General features: G+C 46.3%; 2 protein-coding genes and 2 non-coding genes across 4 annotated transcripts in view; all 4 read right to left on the bottom strand.

Annotated features, from left to right (window-relative positions):
- Nucleotides 1–6,418, bottom strand: part of ZMYND19 (zinc finger MYND-type containing 19) — an 18,717-nt gene extending 12,299 nt beyond the window's left edge. Inside the window, exons 1-2 of the mRNA XM_014519493.2 lie at nucleotides 6,408–6,418; nucleotides 4,258–4,279 (exon numbers count right to left, since the gene is read on the bottom strand). Of these exons, the coding sequence (XP_014374979.2) occupies nucleotides 4,258–4,279; nucleotides 6,408–6,418 (33 nt within the window). The remainder of the gene's footprint in view (nucleotides 1–4,257; nucleotides 4,280–6,407) is intronic.
- A 10,348-nt stretch (nucleotides 6,419–16,766) lies between these two features.
- On the bottom strand, nucleotides 16,767–21,424 carry RPL12 (ribosomal protein L12). The gene is made up of 7 exons (XM_006022671.3): nucleotides 21,273–21,424; nucleotides 20,873–20,946; nucleotides 20,140–20,238; nucleotides 19,173–19,254; nucleotides 18,499–18,585; nucleotides 16,950–17,062; nucleotides 16,767–16,867 (listed from the first exon to the last, which is right to left on the bottom strand). Exons 1-7 carry the CDS (start codon nucleotides 21,307–21,309, stop codon nucleotides 16,862–16,864), a joined length of 498 nt encoding a protein of 165 aa, XP_006022733.1. The 5' UTR covers nucleotides 21,310–21,424; the 3' UTR covers nucleotides 16,767–16,861.
- On the bottom strand, nucleotides 18,716–18,845 carry LOC112550161. The gene has a single exon (XR_003093830.1). It is a non-coding gene; the product is annotated as a small nucleolar RNA SNORA65 (small nucleolar RNA).
- LOC112550162 lies at nucleotides 19,480–19,609 on the bottom strand. The gene has a single exon (XR_003093831.1). It is a non-coding gene; the product is annotated as a small nucleolar RNA SNORA65 (small nucleolar RNA).
- Nucleotides 21,425–21,686: the final 262 nt, after the last annotated feature.

Genomic DNA, 21,686 nt, shown 5'->3' with positions numbered 1-21,686 from the left:
TGCCACGCGCGGTCACGTGGGACGGAGGCCGCCAGCGTTGACGTCACACTCGCGGGAAGCTTTGTGCCGCCAACACTAGAACGACGCGCGCGGAGGGGCGGGGCGGGGCGGGGATTTAAAGGGGCCGCGGGCGTGTCTGCGCTACATAGGACCCTCCCGCGAGCACAGGGCGGTCCTGGCGTCACCTGCAGCCCCGGCTCCGCCTCCTGCGCGCCTCGGGGTCAGCAGCTTCCCCGCACCCGTCACTGGCGCGGCCCCGCCAAGCCCCGGGACCTGGTCAGCTTCTGGCAGCGGCCAAGCCCGCGATCTGCAAGCCCAGCGTCGCCAGCCCTGGCCATCTCCGAGGGGCCTGGGCCGAGTTGCGGGTGTGCGACTAAGCAGAAGGCTGCAAAGCCTCTTTCTAGGTGACCGTCGCCTGAACCTTTGCAGATGTGACAGTAGTTCGGTCAGCGAAGGAAAGGAAGCCAACCCCGTGGCTAACCAAACCAGGAACGAGATGCAGTTAAAGCGCAAGACCTGAAAGGAGATGGTAGCAGGGAAGACCGTATATTAAATCATCCGTATCCGCTGTATAGAATCGCAGGGCTGGAAGGGACCCCGACGGATCATCGGGTCCAGCCCCCTGCACGAGTAAGAAAGACATCTGGGGTCAGACGACCGGAGCCAGGTGACCATCCAGTCTCCCCCTGAAGACCTCGTGGGTAGATGATTGCACCACCTCTGGGGGGAGCTTGTTCCATAGTCTGGACACCCCAGCTGTGAAGAAGTTTTCCCTAATGTTCAGCCTGAAACTATCTTCCAGGAGATTGTGGCTGGTGTTTCTAGTTTTCCCCCAGGGCGCCCTGGTGAACAGTTGTTCACCGAGCCCCTGATGTATGCCTCTGATATAGCAGTAAGCTGCAATCGGGTCCCCTCCTGGCCTTCTTTGCTTTAGGGCGAAGAGTCCGAGATCCCTCAGCCTGTCCTTGTATGGCTTGCCATGCAAGTCTCTGATCGTACGGGTGGCCCTTCTCTGGACCTTCTCAAGCTTTAGCACGTCCTTGTTGAAGTGTGGTGCCCAGAACTGGACGTAATACTCCAGCTGTGGCCGCACCAATGTTGAGTAAAGCAGGAGAATCGTAGCCTTATCTTAATGTATTAATAGTAGTGATGAATGTAACCAAATGCATTAGATGTTATTTTGCTATAATAGATATATTTTGGCTAAGATACTTAATTTGTAAAAACAAAACAGCCTTGTCAGGGAAGACCATAAACTAAGGTAAAGAAGCAATAGGCCAGTGTTGAATGCCACTCCACAACAAGGAAGGAAAAGAGAGAGATCCTCCCTTTTACTTTCCAAGGATATAAATCCCAACTAAATGACAACTTCCAAGTCTACGAGAGATCTGGTTCAGTCCATTTCCAAAAGTTTCAGTGAAACAAAGAAGTTTAAATACAGCCAATCAGAAATATTTTATTAGAATATTAGAACCAGCCATCTAAAAATAGTGGGCATAGGCTGGAGGGAAATTTGGAGAACTCAGCAAATTCAAGAAGACCTGCTGCCAATCTGCATGCCACTCTCCTCCCACCTCCGAGTCTCCCTAGACAGTATAGTTGAGAATCCACGTTGTGTTATATGGGTAGCCAGATAACCGTTAGAATAAATGTTTGTTTTTATGTTTTAAAGTTCAAGTGAATAAAAAGTTGGGCTATATAAAAGTGCAAGTGAATAAAAAGTTGGGCTGTTTCTGCCTTCTTTATTATCAGTAGCTTCCCCAAAAGGTTACCTATTGTCTGGGTAACACCAGGAAGGAGGCTCTGGTCAAGGGGACTCGGAGGGGACTGCGGGGCCACTTTCCTGTCCCTGTCCTGCTCATGTCTCCAGGCACAGTTTCACAGGGCAGTGTCCACTGCCTCCTTGGATGCATTTGAGGACCAGTGGGCACTATCTGGTGTGCTATGCTCAGTGTTCCCCCTTGGCTTGGTGCACGCATTTTGAAACTTTGACCCTCACTTCCATCCCTGTTTTGTCTTTTATTTGTCCCAAGTGATCAGTAACGTACCCTTAGTTGCCCCTGTCATTAAGTGGGGCTTATAGCTATACTTGGTGAACTTTGGCCCATGTCCCAGAACAGTACATCAAAATGCCTGTCACACAGTAGCAGAGTGGATGCTGAAAGGGAGAGTGAACTGGCTATGACCAGAGTTGTTTCCACTGTTCCTCTCTCACTTGTAGCCTCCAGCATTTAAGGCCCAGGAAGTTCTGATTCAGCAGCTATATCCATAACTCCCATTCTTAATAACTACTGATGCCTCTTTCCACCAAGAACATGTCCAACCCCTTTTTGAACCTGGCTAAACTATCAACTTCTACCACATTTGATGGCAACAAGTTCCACAACTTAATTCCACGCTGTGTGAAAAAGAACTTCCTTTTGTTAGTCTCGCTGTTTACTTTGTCCTTAGTGTCATTCTGCTGTTGTTTGGCATACAAAATTATCTTGTAAGGTGTTAGAGAACAACCCATCTGCAAAACAAAACCTTGAGGTCAGCAAGGGATATAAATGTGGGTCTACCCTAGCTGGGACTCCAAGGTTTTATTCCCAGCTCTGCCACTGGACCGCTGAGCAGATCTGGATTAAGTCATGTCACTTCCTCATGCCTCAGTTCCCCCAGCTGTACAATGGGATGCTGATATTAAATTTCCTTTGTACAATGCTTTGAGGTCTCTTGAGGATAACAGCTAGGGGTTATCCCCTATCTGCTTAGATGTAGCTATGGATTGAGGCAGTGTAAGAGTGAGGTTGTAGCCATGATTGTAGTCTAGGTTGTAGCCTAGACATTGTGTAAGGGGCAAGATGAAAACTTTTATTAAACCAGCTATGTAGTTGAGATAAAGTTAGACAAGCTTTTGAATACAAGACATTCTTCCACAAGGCAAGGATTGTCTTGCATTCAAAAGCTTGTCTAACTTTTATCTCACCTATCTAGCTGCTCCAGTAAAAGATACCACCCAACAAAATCCTTGCCTCTCGCTGTGGATTTAGGTATCTTCCTGGACTGCAGCTCAAACATACATGCTTGTACTACTTAGACTTAAGAATCTGTCCATAGCAACCCCATTACGCCTAATCATTAAAATTGGCCACCCACCTGGATATAACAGGACCAATTCTAATGTATCCAAAGCTAAAAACAGCCAACCAGTTTACAGATAAAAACAGCCAACCAAAGTGTTTTGGGCCTGTCCTAAATCCAGACTTTACAGTCAATGTCCCACATTAAGTACCCATGAATGATTCAAATTCACACTTTCCCTTGAACAAACACTGCTAATTCGATTTAATTGCCATTGAAGTCTAGTGTGTAAATGGCTGGACCACACTGAGACATTGTGCAAGGCATATTGTCTTGGTCTAAACTGGTTGTCTGTTTAACCCCAAGAGACCAGATCCTAGGAAGCACCAACACTTTTTCTATTCCATTATGCATAGGAATCACAGGCTGAGGAATAAGGTTGTATGCCAGCCTAGGTGACAACTTTAAAGTGTTATGTTATCTTAAGTGGTTATAGAGAGGTAGTTAGCCCTGGAGTCTGAAGTAAGGCGCAAGGCAGGGCAGGGCAGGGCAGGATGGCACTTTAAAGACAAACTCATATAGCTGTATCTGATGAAGTAAGCTGTAGCTGAGGAAAGATTATGCTTTCTGAACTAGTTTTTAAGGTGCCACCCTGCCCTGCCTTAAAGATCCGAGTTACTCCTTTTGCCTTCTGAATAGACTTACTTTGAAGCTACTGCTGATAACTTATTTGCTTCTAAGTTACAGCCCTCCTCCACTCCCTTATGGGCCTATTTTCTTTTGCTTTGGCAGTTAAACACAAGTTATTGTTTTATCTAGTATTTAGCTTAGGCTGCACTTACTTCTTTCCCAGACCTGAAGGAGGGCAATTTGTTCCTGAAAGCTTCTATGTGTCTCTTCCAACTATATAGTTGGTCCAATTAAAGTATGACCAAAAAAAGAAAAAGCCCTTGCTTCTCAGATATTTCCTGGATCATTTAATTTAAAACACTCCAACCTGACTAGATTCCTTTAATTCAGATTTAAATAAATGCCTCCTGCTCAATACCCAACTCCTTTATTCGGAATCATAATGAAATATTAACCCCACCCCACCAAGGCATTCCCAGTGGCCCACTACAATTCTTTATTAAACCACTTGAATAAATTAATAAACATTTGAAAAGCTAAACAACAAGAGTCTTAGAGCCTCACCGTCAAGCCATCATCTATGTATCTGTGTGTGCAATTACATCAGTGATTCAGCTTCTCACTTGCAAATTTGCTGGGGCTTCCATCCAATAAGAGAAGATTCAACTAGCAGCAGTGCTCCACTGAAGAGTGTGTCCTACAAGTGGCCCTCAATAAAATTTGAATTGTGCACCTAGATTAGATCAAAGAGCATTCTGAAGAGAGGATCATTTCACCCTTCCTTTTATTGTACTCTTAATAAGCAAGTGTTCTCCATTCCCTTGGGAAGCTTAATCAAAGCCCTACATTACCTATATCTTCCTCTCTTTTATCTTCTGCTACTGCATACCTGCCAGAGCGTGGAATGATTCTGAATGACCTTTGTAGTATACAGTAGTGGTTCTCATATTTTTGGAGTTGTGTATTCCTTTATAAGTTTAAGCTACCGCGTAGCTCTATGATTTAGTGTTATAGATAATAAAAAGGTAAAAAAGTTATGTCATGACACACTATAGTTTCTCCAGCAGCCTATGAGAGTTTGTGTCCATTTCCTGATCTAAGTGACCAAGGTTGAAAACATCAACAAGCAATCAACTGTTTTACTTGCCCTGTATTGTCAATACCTAATGAAAATATTCCTCTGGATCAGTGTTCTGGATTAAATGGTAGTGGCATGTGTTCTTAGAGCAGGAGAACCCCTACTGTTTCCATGAAGTTTTGAATGCGAGTAGCCTGCAGCTCAATGACACGTGAAGTCCAAGGTGACTTGTGCAGTATTAACAAGAATGACATGGTAAAGTTTGCCAGCCGATCCTGTCACTAGAATCACAAACAGGTTTTTAAAGTATTAAACCAATCTTGCTCCCAAGAAAGTAAATGGCAAAGCTCCTTCTGGGTTTTTTGGAACAGAAGCAGGGCCTTTAATGGGATGTGAATTTGTCACTGCAGAGACTAAAACAAACCAAACAAATGATGGCTTCTGTCACAGGAAGAACAATGACAAACCACAGTCCAGTATCACTTTAGTCATCCCCAGCAGCAGCTGTGTTTAGCGGGATCAGCAGCAGTTGGGAATCGAAGCAAATGCTCACAAAGGCACATTGTAAGGCACTAACACAGTTGGACAAATGACTGAGCAGATGCACCTGATCTCCTCAATGCCGCTGAGGATGTTTTCAGGCACATTTTGCTGCTGTAGTGTTCAGTACTTGACTACATCTTGAAAGGAGCAACTCAAACAGCACAAAACCCCAAACTTCTTGGAGTCAAATCACAGTTAGGTTGTGGAAAGAAACAACAATCAAAACCATGACAGCAAAAGTTTGCCTTCATTCCACAAACATTGGAAAAATGGAACTTGAAAAGGTTTAACTTGAAAAAAGGCTGATGTTGCAGTAAAGATTATAAGACCAGAATCTCCCTAAAAATGGAAGAAGGAAAGAAAAATATTGTTCTTGACTGGGATGTTGGCAGCCATAGCAAATTGAATTAAAAACATTTGAAAGATGTAAAGATAATTCAAAGCACAGATAAGTGGATAAAGCAGCTAGAGGGACTAATTAATAAGGAAAGGTCAAAAGAGCTACTTGTGTATAATTTGGCTAAGCAATTAGTAGAGTGAAATATGACAATTGTGCATTTGAAGGCTATGAATGTTTGGAAGAATTGCTTAAAATGCTTCTAGCAGCTTCTAAACAAGAGAGATGTTAGGAGGAAGATGAATCTCAGGAAACATTCCTCAATCCATTACAAGTAGAATTGTATCCACAGGAAAGAGCTAAAAGCCCTATTGCCCAAATCTATAACACTACTCAAACAAAGCAAATTAAAATATGCTATCAGGAATGCTGGCCGGCAGGGGAAGAGTTTGATGCAATCCCAGGACTTCTCCACCTCTCATTGCCATGATTTCCAAACAAGGTATTCTAAAGAGAGAAATACAGTGCTGGAAAAGCATCACTAATGGTGTTGCATATGATTGTCACTAATAGCTCAATACAAGTGAGCTCCACCCTCCTTGTAATATACTTTGGATTTGAATAACACCTGCCACACTTAACAGCTTTAGGAAGGTTTGCTCCCCATGTCAAGTGGGTTCATTGTGATGTCTCCATGCAACAGATGGGGAAAAGGAGGGCTCCTCTCAGTCTCAGTAGAGGGGCACAGGCAGTTACACTTGTACCATATCATGCTTGTTACTAAAGCAAGACTCTGGTGTGACAGCTACTTTTCAAAGCGGGCGACTACACTAGATATTTGGATTAGTGTCATTACTGATGCAGGTGCCACAGATCAGGGAAGGACTTTTCCCAAGGTCCTACAAAAAGCTGATATCCAGTGCAAAAATAGAGCTCAGATTTCTAGTTTCACTTCATTCTTCCACTGATAGCTGTAAGCCAGATGTATTAGTTCCCCCATGGCTGCTGCAACAAGGGAGGATGGAACAGACAAAGTGTTGGAATACAAGGAGTTGCTGATGTCACACAGGACAGCTCCTGCTCTACCCACTAGCTGGGGGACAGGGCTCCAGCAAGAACTCAACAGTGGAAATGGAATACCAGCAAAAAGTAACCAAGTTTTTGGCCCAGTACTACATGAATGACACCCAGCCCTGGAGCACATGCAGGAAACCATTGCTACATTCAGAGTACTACTGGTAAGACAGCAAGCATGCTTAAAAAGGGAATTTCCTTCTTGCCCGTGGTTGTCTATGGCACTGCCTGGGCCCACTGGTCCTGCTCTCATCCCAGAGTTTCAGCCAACAGAATAATGAGTTTCTTACACTTAGCTGAGGCTTGAATGTTTAATGTGGGCATACTTTTGATGTGTACATCAGCCGAACAACCTGCCTGACAACTCAGTGTTGCAGCTACCCATAACACTGTCTCAGTAGTAGCCTCAATACAGAGTAAATGGCATAGATTGGGGAAGTTCACTGCCACCTGGAACTAGCACTGAATCCTCCATTACTCCCCTGCACTACTTCAATCACCCATTCACTGATGTGGACAGTTCAGGCTATGGGCACATATCCAATTCATCTTTGTATCATCTGTTGATTACTGTTATATCCCAACTGTCTGTAAGATCCCACATGCCCAGTTTAGGAGTCCAGTTACCATTCTCTACCACCTCTCTTGTCACCTCTATGCATTACTGGGGCATCTACTCCCAGCAAAAACCCTTTGCAGCTCATAGCTATAGGAAGGGCCTGATTCTCAGTCCTGAAATGTGCATCTTGGCTATAGGGGTCATCTGAACAGAGAAGGCAAGACACCTCGGCTCCCGCACATTAACCCTCTGAAGGGCAAAGGTAAGTACTCTGGTGGGGAGTTCTGCTGTGGCTGAGCCAGCTCCCTCTTCACCTCAGGCTTTCCCCAGAGCTTTCCCAGTGAAACATGATAAATGCCTTTCAGCCTAGTTTCACTGCTGCTGGAAAGTGAGTCTCTCCCTTCCCTCAGTGGCCTGGAACAAATCTCTTGCCCTGCTGTGACCAGGTGTTCCCTTTTTCCACTATACCCACCTCCATGCCCTCTTTCCTCTCCTTGGAGCACCAGGAATAAGATAGAAGTCATCACTGCTACAGAGCCAGGGTTTGTAGGTATCTATTTATGAGGCAGCAGGAGTCATTGGAGGCCACTGCCCTCCTTTCTGAAGATCAGGCTTTCCCTTCTGAGCTTCTGATGTCTGCTAGAGATGAAGCAAAATCCCGGATTTGAGCAGCTCAGATCTTGGGGAAGGATCAAAACCTGACCTGAGCTGTGCAGCTGGACCTCAACTGATTCCTAATTCATCTGATCCCTACTGACAAGAATGGCAGTGGGGATCCCATGTCAGGCTAGGCCTAGAGAGCAGCACTTGGCATGACACAGGTATTGGGGAGGGAAAGGAGAAGGTGGGTAGCATCAAAACCAACAGGTACACCCCATATGCATGGTTGTGTCCTACACAAGGCCCCAAACACCCATGGTTAGATGACAACTTTCCAGGTCAGAGTATCCAGGAATTTCTTCAACCTGTGAGAAATTGTCTCCTTGGGCTCCAGACTCCCCCCCAACCCCCCAGAAAAGTCCCTGATCTTTGAGGCCAGGTCCAAATCCCTGGAAACACAAATATCAGGCTAGGGAAGACCCAGATGGTTTTGGTTATGGGTTCCAGTTGTCAAGTTCCCCAAAGTCCTGATAACACAGATAACTTTAGGTAGGTTTCTGCTTCCAGAGCTGCTAGCCTCATGGGTGCCCCAACACTTACTTTCCCCCTCTGTCTTCCCAGACAGTCTTCATCCACCTCCACTCACATAAAACTCTACCTCCTTCTGCTTCAGGTCTCTCCTCTTCTCTCTTCCCTACTGCTACCAAATTCTCTACTCTTTCTCCTTCTCCCAACCAATTAGACCTGGCTTCCCCAAAACAAAACTAAACCTGGGCTGCTTATCCTCCTACAAGCACAGGGCTCTTGCTCCTTACACTGTGTGATAATCTGAGTTTGAGTCCAACTGAAGCATGATTGGCATCAGCAAACATGGTTGGGAAAGCTGTGAACTAGCCAATCTATTGGAATTGCAAGGGCATAACATAGCTGTGCCAGAGCTGGCTCCCACTGCTGTGGGATTTTAGGGCATTTGCTGTGTCTCAAGTAACCCCAGAAGGAGACTTTTTATAAAATTAGTGACACTGCTAATGATTGTGATGCACCATCTCCCCCCCCCCCCCCCCCCCCCACACACACACAGCCCAGGCAGGGCCATTTTGGGGATACCCTGGGAAAAGCTCTGGTAAAAAAAACAACCTTAAGTCACCCTGTTGTTCCCAGCTGGTAGCTTCATGTAGGGCCCAGAGCATGGAATCTGCATGTCCACTGGGGTGCCAGGGGCAGGGGAGTGGAGCTGATTTTTATGAGCTTTGCTACTTCACCACATTGCCTGGTTCGTGTGATGCTTGCCTAGATTATGGAGACATGACCTACAGGCCGCTGCTCACCAACTTGGACAGTCCTGGGCCAGCCACTTACTTACCAACCAATACCAGCTGCCAGGAGACCAGTGTTCCCGCCTACACTTTTGGGAGGAAAACACCACCTCGAGGTACTCAAGTGTCCACCCTCAGCCATCCCAAGCAGAGATGTCCCTCTGCATCTCCCAAGATGCTTGGGGGAGCTTACAGATGTGCAGCTGTTTCTGTTGCTGCTCTGCTGACTGAAGTGGCTTTTTCTACAGGACGTGCTTTGGAAATGGTAGAACTCAAAGGCTCCCTCTATTAGTCACTGGTTTTATACTGCTGCCTCCACACAAGATCCCTGTAGCTAAGGAAAACTGCATGAGGTTCCCACTGGAGCCCATCCCTGCCAATGTACCTAGCTCAAATGTATACTCCAGAGTGATGTGAAATGCTACCACTCATTTTTCATAACATGCCTGGCCCCAGCTGCAGCCAAGGCCCAGACAGGGGCACCATTTGGTCTTATTTGATAGGGCAACCTTTATCCGAGGTCCCTAAGAAACACTAGATCAGAATATAAAAAGCCTGAGCTGAAGCAGTCCTTTAGTTTTACTTAGACTTGAAGGGTAAGAATTTGGATTGTCCCATGATTCTGATGCTGGCCCACATTTCAGGTGCACTTTTTCCATTATTTCTTCTCAAAATAGAAGGTGAGACAATTCTTTGGGACAGCAACTGTCTTTTGTTCTGATTTTGTACAATGCCAACACAATAGCATAAGCGCTGGTTTGTCACTGGGATTCCTATGTGCCGTCATGCTACACAGCATTCCTAAGGATGTCTTTGTATTTTAATGTTTTGCCTTAGAGGGTACAAGAGCAAATCCTGTAGATATAATTTCTCAGGTGTCAGTCTGGCCTGGTAGAAATAGTCTGTTCCCTGTAAAGCCTGCAAAGCACTTGCAGAGCTAGAATAAATGTTCACTTCCTGAATAAACATCCTCACTGATTTCACCCACTGCTGTCTGCTCTCCCCAGAGGGCAGAGGTTGCAGATCCTGGCAGAACTCTTGGTTTCAGAGCAAAAACCCCTTTACCAGGAACATGGATTTTAAAAGTGAGATTAATGTAAGTGATGCTAGCTTGTTATTATTCAGTTTATTCCTTTGACAGTCCTCTGCACTTGGGTAAAGATCAACTCTATTTCCGTAGTGGCCTTCTCCAGTCCATTACAGTAATCCCTCCATGCTGGGCTCACATCAAGCTAACAGACCAGAGTATCCCAGTTACACCATCGGGCAGAGGTGGAAAGTCAACCTGGTCAGCAATGGTGAGTGTGCTGTTCAGATCATGTTCTTACAGCCCTAGGTGGGCTTTTTTCCATGCAGGGTCATTTCTCAGGAAGGCTGTCTCCTCTTGCCTCCCTGGGTTGCTATCAGATCTGAGACTGCCTTTCTCTAGGTACTTAATGGCCTCTTTTGTTCCATCTGTGGATCTGTCTTCTCTGTCTACTTGGTCTGGGTGCAGCTTTTAGTTATGTCAGCATTTTATTTTGGAGGATCTCAACCAAGCTGCTTATCCCAGCACTGTCTTCTAAAATCAATCCTGCAGGGACACTTTCCTCCCCGCGTTCAGTGACTGAGCACAGGTAACAATTTTGATCTTAAGAGGACAAGATCAAGGTATTTATCCCATTTTCCCCCCTTTATCATTACTCAACTTTCTCAGTTTTGCCCACCCAGCTAGGGATGTTGTTATGGGAAGGCAAATAACACTTACATGAAGCTGAAAACCTGTTTGCCAAAGGCAGGGGTTTGCTATGGCAGCATAACTTGTTCTGAATATAACAGAGGTAGAAGGTCAGTAGCACATGGTTTACCAACACGGTGTGGAATCAAGCTGCAAGAGCCATTGTGGTGTAACTTAGAGTACCGCCAGGGATTTAGCTGACAGCTCTGTACTGGGCAGCAGCACAGTCCAGTGAAGTGCTGATCACTTCTGACTTTTCCCTAATATGCCTTTGTATCATGTTCTTAAGCCTAAAAGGGGCAGGAAAGGGAAGGGAGGGAGGAGGCCAGAGATAGCAAGTTTATGCTATCTCCTTTGGGGACTTGTCTTACCTTTAGGTTGCTCTAGCCAGGGGAAGAACCTGCCCTCTTTTTACTCTGATCCTATATATGGCAGAAATGGATGGCAATTTAAGACAGTGACCGCAAGATGAGAGTTCAAGATCCTGACAAAAGGACGAAAGGAGAGTAGAATATGAACCCTGGACTTCAGAAAAAGCAGACTTTGATTCCCTCAGGAAACTGATGGGCAGGATCCTCTGGGAGGCCAGCCTGAGGGGGAGAGGAGACCAGGAGAGCTAGTTGTATTTTAAAGAAACCTTCCTGAGGGCGCAGGAACAAACCATCCTGATGTGCAGGAAGACTAGCAAGAGTGGCAATAGACCAGCTTGGCTTGGCAGTGAACTATTTGGTGAGCTTAAACACAAAAAGAAAGCTTACAAGAAGTGGGAGCTTGGACAGATGACTACAGAGGAGTATAAGAGTATTGCTTGGGCGCACAGGGATTAAATCAGGAAGGCCAAAGCACAACTGAAGTTGCAGCTGGTAAGGGAGGTGAAGGGTAACAAAAAGGGTTTCTACAAGTATGTTAGCAACAAGAGGAAGGTCGGGGAAAGTGTGGGTCTTCTACTGAATGGGGCAGGCAATCCAGTGACATATGAAGAACACTGAAGTACTCAATACCTTTTTTACCTTGGTCTTCATAGGTAAGGTCAGCCCCTGCTCCCAGCGATACTGCCCAACCAGACCACAGTGCAGCGCAGTGCAGACCACCACCATGAAGAGCACTGCCTTTCAGCCCCAGCCCGCCCCCACCCCCGCCTACAGAATCTCCATCCTTGGAGGTTTTAACACCTGGCTTGACAAAGCCCTGACTAGGATGATCTGTTAGGGATGGTCCTGCTTTGAGCAGGGGGTTGGACTACATGACCTCTTGAGGGCCATTCCAACCCTCATTTTCTATATGACTCCAGCAAAAAACTGACAGGGCTCTGAATATTTTACTTGCTATCAACTGCAGGACCACTGCACCTAGGGGTATACCATAGGCAGAGCTGACCTGAGCAGGGTACAGGGCCTGGGGCAAATCAGCCCATGTGGAGCCCCGCTCCCAACTCCAGTCCTGAGCACCCTGGACCTGAAGAAGCTACTGCCACCATAAGTAGTGGTGGCATTGGTAATGAGTGGCCGAATGCAAAGCTGGCAGTGGCGGCACAGGGTTGCCATGGCTGCTCCACGGGGCCCTCAAAAGTGCAGGGCCCAGGGTGGTCACCCCAATTCACCCCACCTAGAGATGGCCCAGACCATAGAGATACTTCTGAGGGCGAGGATACAAGTTAGTTACCAGAGGAGCAGCTGTTTGCAACTCATTTTTTAGGTAAGAGAACTGGAAGCATATGCTTCATTGATATGTGTACATCTTAAGTGTGCTGTTACAGCAATGCTGCACTTATCAGCAATAAGTGCAGTCAGGAGGACACCCCCACAGGTTTTGGACACCCTAAAATTACTCACTTCACAGCTGCTCAACTTTGTGCATGCTGTGACCTCAGCTTTAGCACTATATGCTTTGCTCTGTCTTCTTAAAATGTAATTTTGCAGATGCTCTAAATAATCCAGCACCCAATAAGTACAACACAGCTGCAGCATATCTCCACATGTGGCCTGCCTCACCTTCCTATTCCATATGTAGCTGGTCAAAGGGGACTCGTGGCTGGGCAAGTACAGGTAAGGAAAAAAAATAAAAAAATCTGTCTAGGTGCTAACACCACCTTCTGCACCAGAACATTGAAGCAGCCATTAGCTGCAGGACTATCTTCATCCACTGGAGTACTGCAGTTATTATCACCTTTTTTCCCCATACCTCTGGCCCTATGAGGTTCTCCAGAGGAAGGGGTAGTGTGAAAAGAGATCATGTTTTTTAAACATAGTAGATGCCTGTTTCCATTGGATGCCATGAGGAAAAAAAATAACAAAGACCTGCTGATTAGCAAACACTACAACCCTTTTATGAATATGAAATGGATCACAGCCAAAAACATTTCTCTTGACAACCAGGGTCACATTTCACTAGTCATCTTAACTCAGTATCACTTATAGACTACTCAGTGCACCTTTGCAGGCACTTGATGTCATCCTACTTGGGAAGACACTTACCCTAGTCTGCACTAGAAAAGGTTTGCCAGTACAGACAGACCAGCTAACCTTCCAAGTCAAGATATAGTTTATCCCAATAAGAGGTCATTTGATTGGGCAGCAAAAACACAATAGCACTGGTGAAACTACACCTAAAGCAACAAGTATAGAAACATTAAAAATATTCCTTCTATTTCTAAAATTGCCCACAGTGTAAGCCTTCATTAGCTTGACAGCTGCAATTGTCAGATTTAAAACTGTACTTCCATATAGGCACCCAAAGTGAGCATCAGCTTTGTTAGGGAACTCAATCAGGTTTTCAGAGCCTCTTGCAAACCTGCTGTAGCTACTGACAACAAGATCACCAGAACACGCAAGAATCTCTCCTGAAAAAAAAGCTTTGCATCAAGAAAGCATGGAGATAGAGACTTTCTTCTAATCCCAACTAAATAAATCCTCAAGGAGGCTTCTGCCACAAAAGGAAAAGTGGGGTGTTGACACTGGATTGTAGGAACCCAGCCCTTATACCTTTGTTCCAGGTGGGCACAACCCAGACCGACTACACCTGCCAGTTGATAGGTGAATTTATTGATACAGGGTGACAACAAAAAGCAACAATACAAACAATTCTATACCTACCAATCCTAGGGCTGTCAAAGTACATCTGGTCAGGATGCAGGCTCCACTCTGAGGCTCTCTCTCTTAGGTATCAGCAGTCTGGAATTGGAATGCCAAGGCCCACAGCACCCCTCCAATGGGGTGCATGAGACAGGCTACAGGTATGCCCTTGGTCCGTGTTAGCCTTAGGGACCCTTCCTGGGGGACAGGGACCCCTTGAGGAGAAGGAAGGACAGCAAGAAGGGACAAGGAACAGTGAGGGAACTTTTGTTAATCTCAAATCTCTGTTGTATTCTCCTTCCCCCTTGATGACTCCTCACCCATGTCTATCTCTGGTTGGTTGTCTCTCTGTGGTCACACGTCAATGTAGCCTTCCAGGCCTTCTCCCAATTGGCGTGTTCCCCCAAAACCAGGACTCAGGCCCCCCTCTGCTCTGGGGCCTTGTAGCTGGTGTCACTTATCTCATGTCATGGGACAGTATGGAATATACTTCCTCAGTTCCCAGGCTATGTATCCTTGTTGTGTTAGACAACCAGCCTACCTTGAAGGCTGTGATCTCGTTATGGTATACCCCCCTCAATTCTCAGGCTGTGTCCATCTGTTGGCCTTGTTGTGCTAGACAGGGCATCTGCTTTCAGGGCCATAAGAACCTGTGCACATCTCCCAAGCTCCTTAGAAATCCATTTAACCCCTGCTGCCCATCTCAAACCCTTATAATGCATATATCTATATGCCAATTCCCAAAAGACAGGCCTTTATATACCATTTCTAAGCCAACAGGGGCAGGAAAGGGTAGTTAACATCATCAAAGCATTTGGAACATGGGATGCCAGCTTAATGATTAGCACATTTGTGCATAAGTCTAATACCAGTGGAGTAGAGGTATTAGCACACTATACCGTAACTTGTGGACATACTCAGACCATCAAAAGCAGAGATCAGGCATTGTAAGAACTGCCCACCATCCTGTTTCCAGTTGCAGGATGCAGTTACCTTTTCAAGTGGCCTTGATACACAAGGTGGGAGCAGAACAAATGTCATACATAAAGTAGGACTATTGCAAGACCTACAGCTTTTAGAAATTAGTCTTTGGTTCCTTATTCCAGTGAGACTTCCACTAGCCCGTGCGGCAATATTCCTTAAAGTCGTTACTGCATTCAGTCCACTCTCTGGAGGAGCACTTCTACCACTGTTATTTCTAGCCTTTAGCTCACCTTAACGACCTAGGAACTCAGCCCTTAAAACTATTAACATTTTGTGTTAGCACTGTTTGGTGAACATTAACATCTTGGCCCAGATCACCTAGGCTTTTGGTATCTTCAGAGCTGTAATGGAGAGTACTGTTGAGACACAAGCTTGCTTTCTACAGGACATGAATGTTCTGGGCTCTGAATCCAAACAAGCTCCAAACCTCACAAGGAATGCAAGTCACAGAGGTGGGGTTTTGCCACTAAGAAGCCTCATAAACTTGATCCACTAACTCAAACATTCCATCTTGCTGAACTCCTAAACGAGTGCTAGTGCCCAGCCCCAGTGAAATGCTAAGCTCAAATAGAGGGCATTTTCTGATAGTGCAGACAAATCATCTTAGTATTTGATCTCACTGGCTACTTCTTTTCAGAGAATACTCCAGGACCTGGAGCATATAATGTGGAGAAGGGGCACATCGCTCGTTTACCCAAGTCTCCAAGTGCGATCATCCAGGGCACCAGAAGACCCAAGAAACATGCAACAGGACCCTTTGCAACTCTTTGAATAGAAGCAGCAGCATTCTTCTGTTTACAAGAGCAATACAGAAATTCAGCTTAAGGTTTACTATGCTGCATAGTTTAAAGTACTACCAGTCACTCCCTACACAGGTCACCAATTTGAGCTGAAACAACTTTACTTAGAGACTGAAGACCCTAGTGCATGTGGTGACCCTACAGCAATAGAGTTCTTGCATTCAACTGCACCAAGTACCAATATTTAGCAGTTCTGCAATCATTAGCGATGAAGCCTTGAGGATTATTTTCAAGCTCGACAGGATACCCAATTACAGTTGCAGATGTCAAATGAATCTGGAAAAGATAGGTGCCCAGGGAACATTCATGTTTTACCTGCTAAAGTGGTCTAGGTATAGCTTTCTAATTAAGATGGCAATTGATACTCTTGGCATGCAGCATGGTTCTTACTGCATATTTCCTCTTACTCATAAGCCAAGACTTCACTATGCCCTATGTACATACAATAAAGGCTAAGCCACCCCATGTATAAGGTACCTGTGAAGGTATCAATAGCCTGGACAGAGAAGTCAGTCGCACACTACCAAACTGAGGCAAATCTTGTGTGCCTGTGTAGAAACGGCATCTGCATGGCATTTAGGACACAGGTTAATATGCACCACTTGCCATCTTACAACAGATTTTAGAAGTCATAGGTTTTCAGCAGAAGTGCAGCTGCGTTACTTTTCACTCCCCACAATACCCAAGAGACTTAACCTGTATGAATTTAGCAAAAATGGAGATTTGTCAACCTTTGTAATACTCCTGTAGCTCACTGTCAGTAGTTGTAAACGGGTTCTCTCCATTCCAAATGTCAGGAGTATATTTGGTTCACTCAATTAGCATATGAAAAGCTGGCGTAACTAGTATATTTGTTCAGTAGGACCAAAAGAAATTTGATGACCACAGTGCAGCCAGACAGCAGAATCCAACACCAGCAAGAGACTCAGATTCCATAGCTTAACAGGAGACAGATACTTAGATAAACAAAGTTGTCTGTAGTAAAACCACCAGATTGTTCTTAGATAACTACAGGTTTTATTATGAAGCTTCACAAGAGTTACAAAAATCTGCATGAACCTTCATGATCTTTCTTCTTTGCTGCAGTCTTTAACTCTGTTGAAAGAAACAAATCTCAGTAAGAATAATCTGTGTTAACAACCCAAAGCTAGTCAATTTTAATAAGACTAGTACTTACAGCTGGGCACTCTACTGAGCCATTGTTGATGTCATCAATGATGTCATGAGGATGTCTGCCATCAATACTGCAGCCAACAGACTGAGCAGTCCCTAGAATCTCCTTAATGGTTCCTGTAAGAGAGAAGATTACCTATAAAAACACTACTCAACCCAGGAGGGTGTTAACATACAGCTACTTGCTTTGATTCCCAAGTCCATTTCCAACTGAAGGAAATACTGCTAGGAGATTCTGGTTGGGCGGTCAGCCTTCTGCCAATGCCAGTTCCTATGCAAGCCTGCACCCTGCTTGAGGTTCATTAAAATGCCAAAACATTTGACTAGCTACACGACTAATTTGGGAGGTCCTCTCATATTCTCTGTCCCTGTTCCATGCATATAACTCCTTTATAGAAGTTGGAGCTGACCTTCCTTGGCAGGCATGCTACAAGTTAACCTTCCCCTCCTCTGCCCAATCTGTTCTGCCTTCTGCTTTGCTGCCAGTCCCCACCCTTATCCGTCATGTGCCACACAAAGGCTCCTGCCACTTGTGCCACAAGTTGGCCACCCCTGGTTCATCTCTTCCTACTTTTACATTATTAAGACACAATTGACTAAGGAAGAATGGGAAACAGAACACTCCCTTTGAGAATCCTCATCCTTCTCCTATCACGCTCCAAGCCTTGCTCCTGGACACAAAACATCACCTCCTGCCCCCAAAGGGGTCTGCAGGTTGTAGAAGGATTCACAAAAGGGGGAAGAGGGCAGGAAGCTTGGAAGAAACAGATAAGTCTCAGACTAGAATCTGGATCCCATGTCCAAGAGTACAGGGCAAGAACATGAACCCAAGATGCAAGTCTTGTAACATCACTGGTACTTTCATTAGACAGGTAGGTGTTTGTGCGACCTTCTGGAAGATCACCCACTAAATTATATCTATTCCTAGTAACTTCATAGTTAAATTGAAATTATCCCACTAGAGAGGGGTCTGATCCAGTTAGCAATTTCTAAGACAATCTTGGGAGCTTTAAGTCAAATAGGACACTCAAGATTGTGAACCTAGCATTCATTTGTGAACCCAGCATTCATTCCTGACTGTGGCAGGGGGTCAGGCTAGATGATGATCTGTTCAGGTCCCTCCTGACCCTAGCTACTATGATACTATGAAGATGACTTGTACCATCACTTAAAAAACAAGTGAATACCTATGAAGTGCCAGAGGACTAGTTGGTCCCTGTGGTGACACTAGGAGGTAACATGGCTGGGTCACGAGAACTGACAGAAGTGAGTTCTGCAATGTAGCCTACACTAGATTGCATATATGCTGTTATCCATGCAACCTCTGCATATCAGAAAGCATTCTGACCTGGCAGCCAGCCTACAGAAGTGGAAGATCCCAGCAAGGCTGCCAGTCAGCTAGCAGCTGGAGTAGATAAGTAAGTTAGGGGGGAAAAAAGCCCACTGGCAGTAGGTTATGGGACTCTTCTGAAGCCACCTTATACTTGGAACCAGCCTGTGGGTAGATGCACAAAGCAACACCACCTCCAACTGGCCTCAAGCACAGAACTTACCAGAGAGCTCCCGGGCCAGTGACCTGTGCCTCATCTGCCGTGCAATGCTCACAATCTCATCGAAGCTGACACTGCCGCTGTGCTTAACTGTGAAAGAGCCAAAGAAAGCCCAATGAGTTCTCTAAAGATCCTTAGCCATGTGTCAGCTCTCTAGCCCTGGTAGTAGAAAGGTTGGGATTCCAGTACATGCTCATTCTTCATAGCATGGCCCTTATTTATCTGTCTCCAGACTTTGGCACAGAGTTACCCACAGAAAGAATAACCCTGTTTCCTAAGCTGGTATGTTTTTATCAGCTCACTACTGGATTGTACCAGCCACTTCATTACAAGACAGGCACAGTGGCAGGTGGCTATTTTAAGGTTTTAGGCAAGTCAAGCTGAAGCCAACTTGGACACAGAAATAAAGGCAGACCATTTCTATCTGTTTACATTCCCCTGCGTTCAACACAGTTCTCAGACAAGTTTTTTGTATGCCTATGGACATAAAACCAAAAAAGAGAGAGCTCTCCTTGGGCTCTTCCCAACATTAAGGAAGCCCCAGATCCTCCTGATAGGAAATACCCACATTTCACAGGTGAGGGGGCTCATAAGTGACAGCCACCCAGATTTCATCTGCACAAAACAACCAGCACTAATAATAGACCCTGGGTAGCTTCTCCACGACAGAAACTTACTGTTCTTCTGCTTCTTCCTGTCCCGTGGAGGCTCCTTAAGAGCTTTGATGATCAGGGCAGAGGCAGAAGGGACAACCTCAATCTGAAGGGGAAGAGGCACAAGTTCTCTTAAAAACTCTAAGGTTAAGAAGTTTAAGTCAGCACTTTAAGTGAAGAACCAATTATTTCCATGTCTAGCTGCAAGTCCTCTCAGCTTGCCAGTTAAAGAGCATTAATTCATTTGCTATATGCTACGAGAGCAATCTTTAAGGTTAATGATAACTCTGCATGGCACATCTCATTTGCACAGACAGACATGCAACTCAAAACTTGTTCCCAACTTTTCGGCACAGAGATCTTCACAGAAAGAAGAGCCCTGCTTCCTAAGTTGGGGATTTTTCTTAGCTCACCACTGGAATATACCAGTCACTCAAGTTTAAGACAGGTATAGTGGCGGGTGGCTGCAAGGCTACACGTGGGCATTTAAGCCATTTTACCCAGCTTGGCAGAGACATTCTCCCAATTACCACCCAAGGGCTGATATTTGTTGGCAAATAATAGTTACAGTTAGCATCAATTTCACAAGGAATTCCTTTCTCTGTGCACATCTTTTAGCTCAATGATCAGGTTTTTCAAGCTGTTTTTGACCCATATCCACAGTATTTGCTTCATCAGTGCACAGTGGGAAACCTAATATTCCACAAGGCTGCTAACATGCGTTTATTGCACCTTTAGCTGCAGGGGAAGCACTATACAACAGGCAGCTGCCTCTGGATGAAGTGCCAGAGAATGCTTAGTGGGACATTGTTTTTAAGGTCTCGTCCAGAAGACCCCCACACAGCAAGCTGCATGGAACTCATTTTATCTACCTCGGAAGGATGAAGGGCTGAGTCGACCCTGCCGGGATCAAAGCTCGTGGTTCCAGCTAGGCCAGGTTTTTCAAACCTGATGCTTGTACCACAGAGCCATCCCTTTTGGCATTCAGTACCTGAGCTTGCCTGTTCTGGATTGTGAGTTTCACCGTGATCCTCAGCCCCTTCCAGTCACCTGTGGCCTTGGCAATATCATCACCAACCTTCTTGGGGGACTGAAAAGAAGAACAGGCATTGAATCAATTAAATTCTCTTCAGTGAGCAGTTGAAGTCCTGCAGCATGTCATGCAGTTTATGCTTTGAGCAGGGACAGCCACATGTATTGCCGCATTCTAAAACTGCCTCTTCTTTTTACCAAATGAATAGCTAAATCCACTCAATTATAGAAAACTTTTGGTCTAATCCTATGATGCTACATGAGAAACAACCCTGGAGGAACCAGTCAGACCAAACAGGCAGAAAACCCAGAAGCAATCAGTTGCTGAACATGCACATTAGACTCCCCCGACCCCATGTGTGCAGACTGGATGTCTGCAGCACTTCATGCTCATCCAGTCACCCCACGTGGGATTATTCCAAGAGGCAGGTAGCTCAGTCTTGCTTTTATGCATTTGTCATTTAAAACGCAGTTAAGTATTTGCTCATAGCCATCGTATCGTTTTTCATGTCGCTCGAGTCAAAGTCCCCAACTGGTATTTATAGGCAAATGAAGAAAACCAGCCCAATTAACCCTGATTTTAAGGAAAAACGCCAACCAGGCATCAGTTACGAGATGTCAGGGAGAACCCGCCAACCGCGCGTGGAAAGAGCAGCACTACACGTTGCAGCAATGCTGAGCATGTCACTTACCAAACCCAGGGGGCCAATTTTGGGGGCCAGCGCAGAGGTGGCACCAACTTCCCCCCCAGTGCATCGCAGGTACACTGCAGGAAAGACAGCACACGAGAAAAAAAAAAGAAGAGACGTGAGCACCACGAGCACGGCCCACGCGGCCTCGCAGCTCCCTGGCTGCCCGCCTCCCCCCGGGCCGGGGCCGGGGCCGGGGCCGGGGCCGGAGCCCTCGCCTGAACACAACGCAGCGGCCTGTCAGCAAGGGCTGTGGGCACAAGCCTAGCCCCGGTGCCTGCCAGGGCGGAGGCCAGGACAGCTACCATGACAGCTAACAGCGACGTGACCGGGGAAGGCCCGGCCTAAGGCGGCCCCGAGCGCGCCCCGCCGGCCGCAGAGCGCGGCGCCCCGCCCTACGTACCGACTTTGATCTCGTTGGGGTCGAACTTGGGCGGCATGGCGGCGCGCGGCGCGGATGGAGCCGGATGCGCGGCGGCGTCGGCAGCGTGTCCGAGCACAGGGAACGAGCACGGAAGAGACCGGAAACACCGCCCCCGTGCTAGATATAGTGGGTGAAATCTCGCGAGATGAGCCCCTGTGGGCCGCCATGTTTCTTGCGGGCAAAAGCCCAGCAGGAAGGCGTGGCTCCCATGTTGGGTGTGGGCAAGACCCCATCAAGAAGGCGTGGCTCCCATGTTGGGTGTGGGCAAGACCCCAGCAGGAAGGTGTGGCTTCCATGTTGGTTGTGGACCGGGCCCAGCCTATGCTGGGGAAGGGTGGACCGGGCTCTGCCTCCCCGGGTGCCGCACGCGCCCCGGAGCGCGCTGGCCGGGGA

The sequence above is a fragment of the Alligator sinensis genome, unplaced genomic scaffold (genome assembly GCF_000455745.1).
Source record: "Alligator sinensis unplaced genomic scaffold, ASM45574v1 scaffold235_1, whole genome shotgun sequence".
Taxonomy (NCBI): Eukaryota; Metazoa; Chordata; order Crocodylia; family Alligatoridae; genus Alligator; species Alligator sinensis.
The sequence above is the reverse complement of the archived record's forward strand: the minus strand, read 5'-3'. Positions and strand labels throughout refer to the sequence as shown.

What these genes read in the sequence shown, in the direction of transcription:
- RPL12 (XM_006022671.3), bottom strand. Translation starts at nt 21,309, where the DNA reads ATGCCGCCCAAGTTCGACCCCAACGAGATCAAAGTCG. An exon ending in CCCCAACGAGATCAAAGTCG is followed by an intron (nt 20,947 to 21,272) that starts GTACGTAGGGCG and finishes TCTTTCCTGCAG; the next exon opens with TGTACCTGCGATGCACTGGG. An exon ending in AAATTGGCCCCCTGGGTTTG is followed by an intron (nt 20,239 to 20,872) that starts GTAAGTGACATG and finishes TCTTCTTTTCAG; the next exon opens with TCCCCCAAGAAGGTTGGTGA.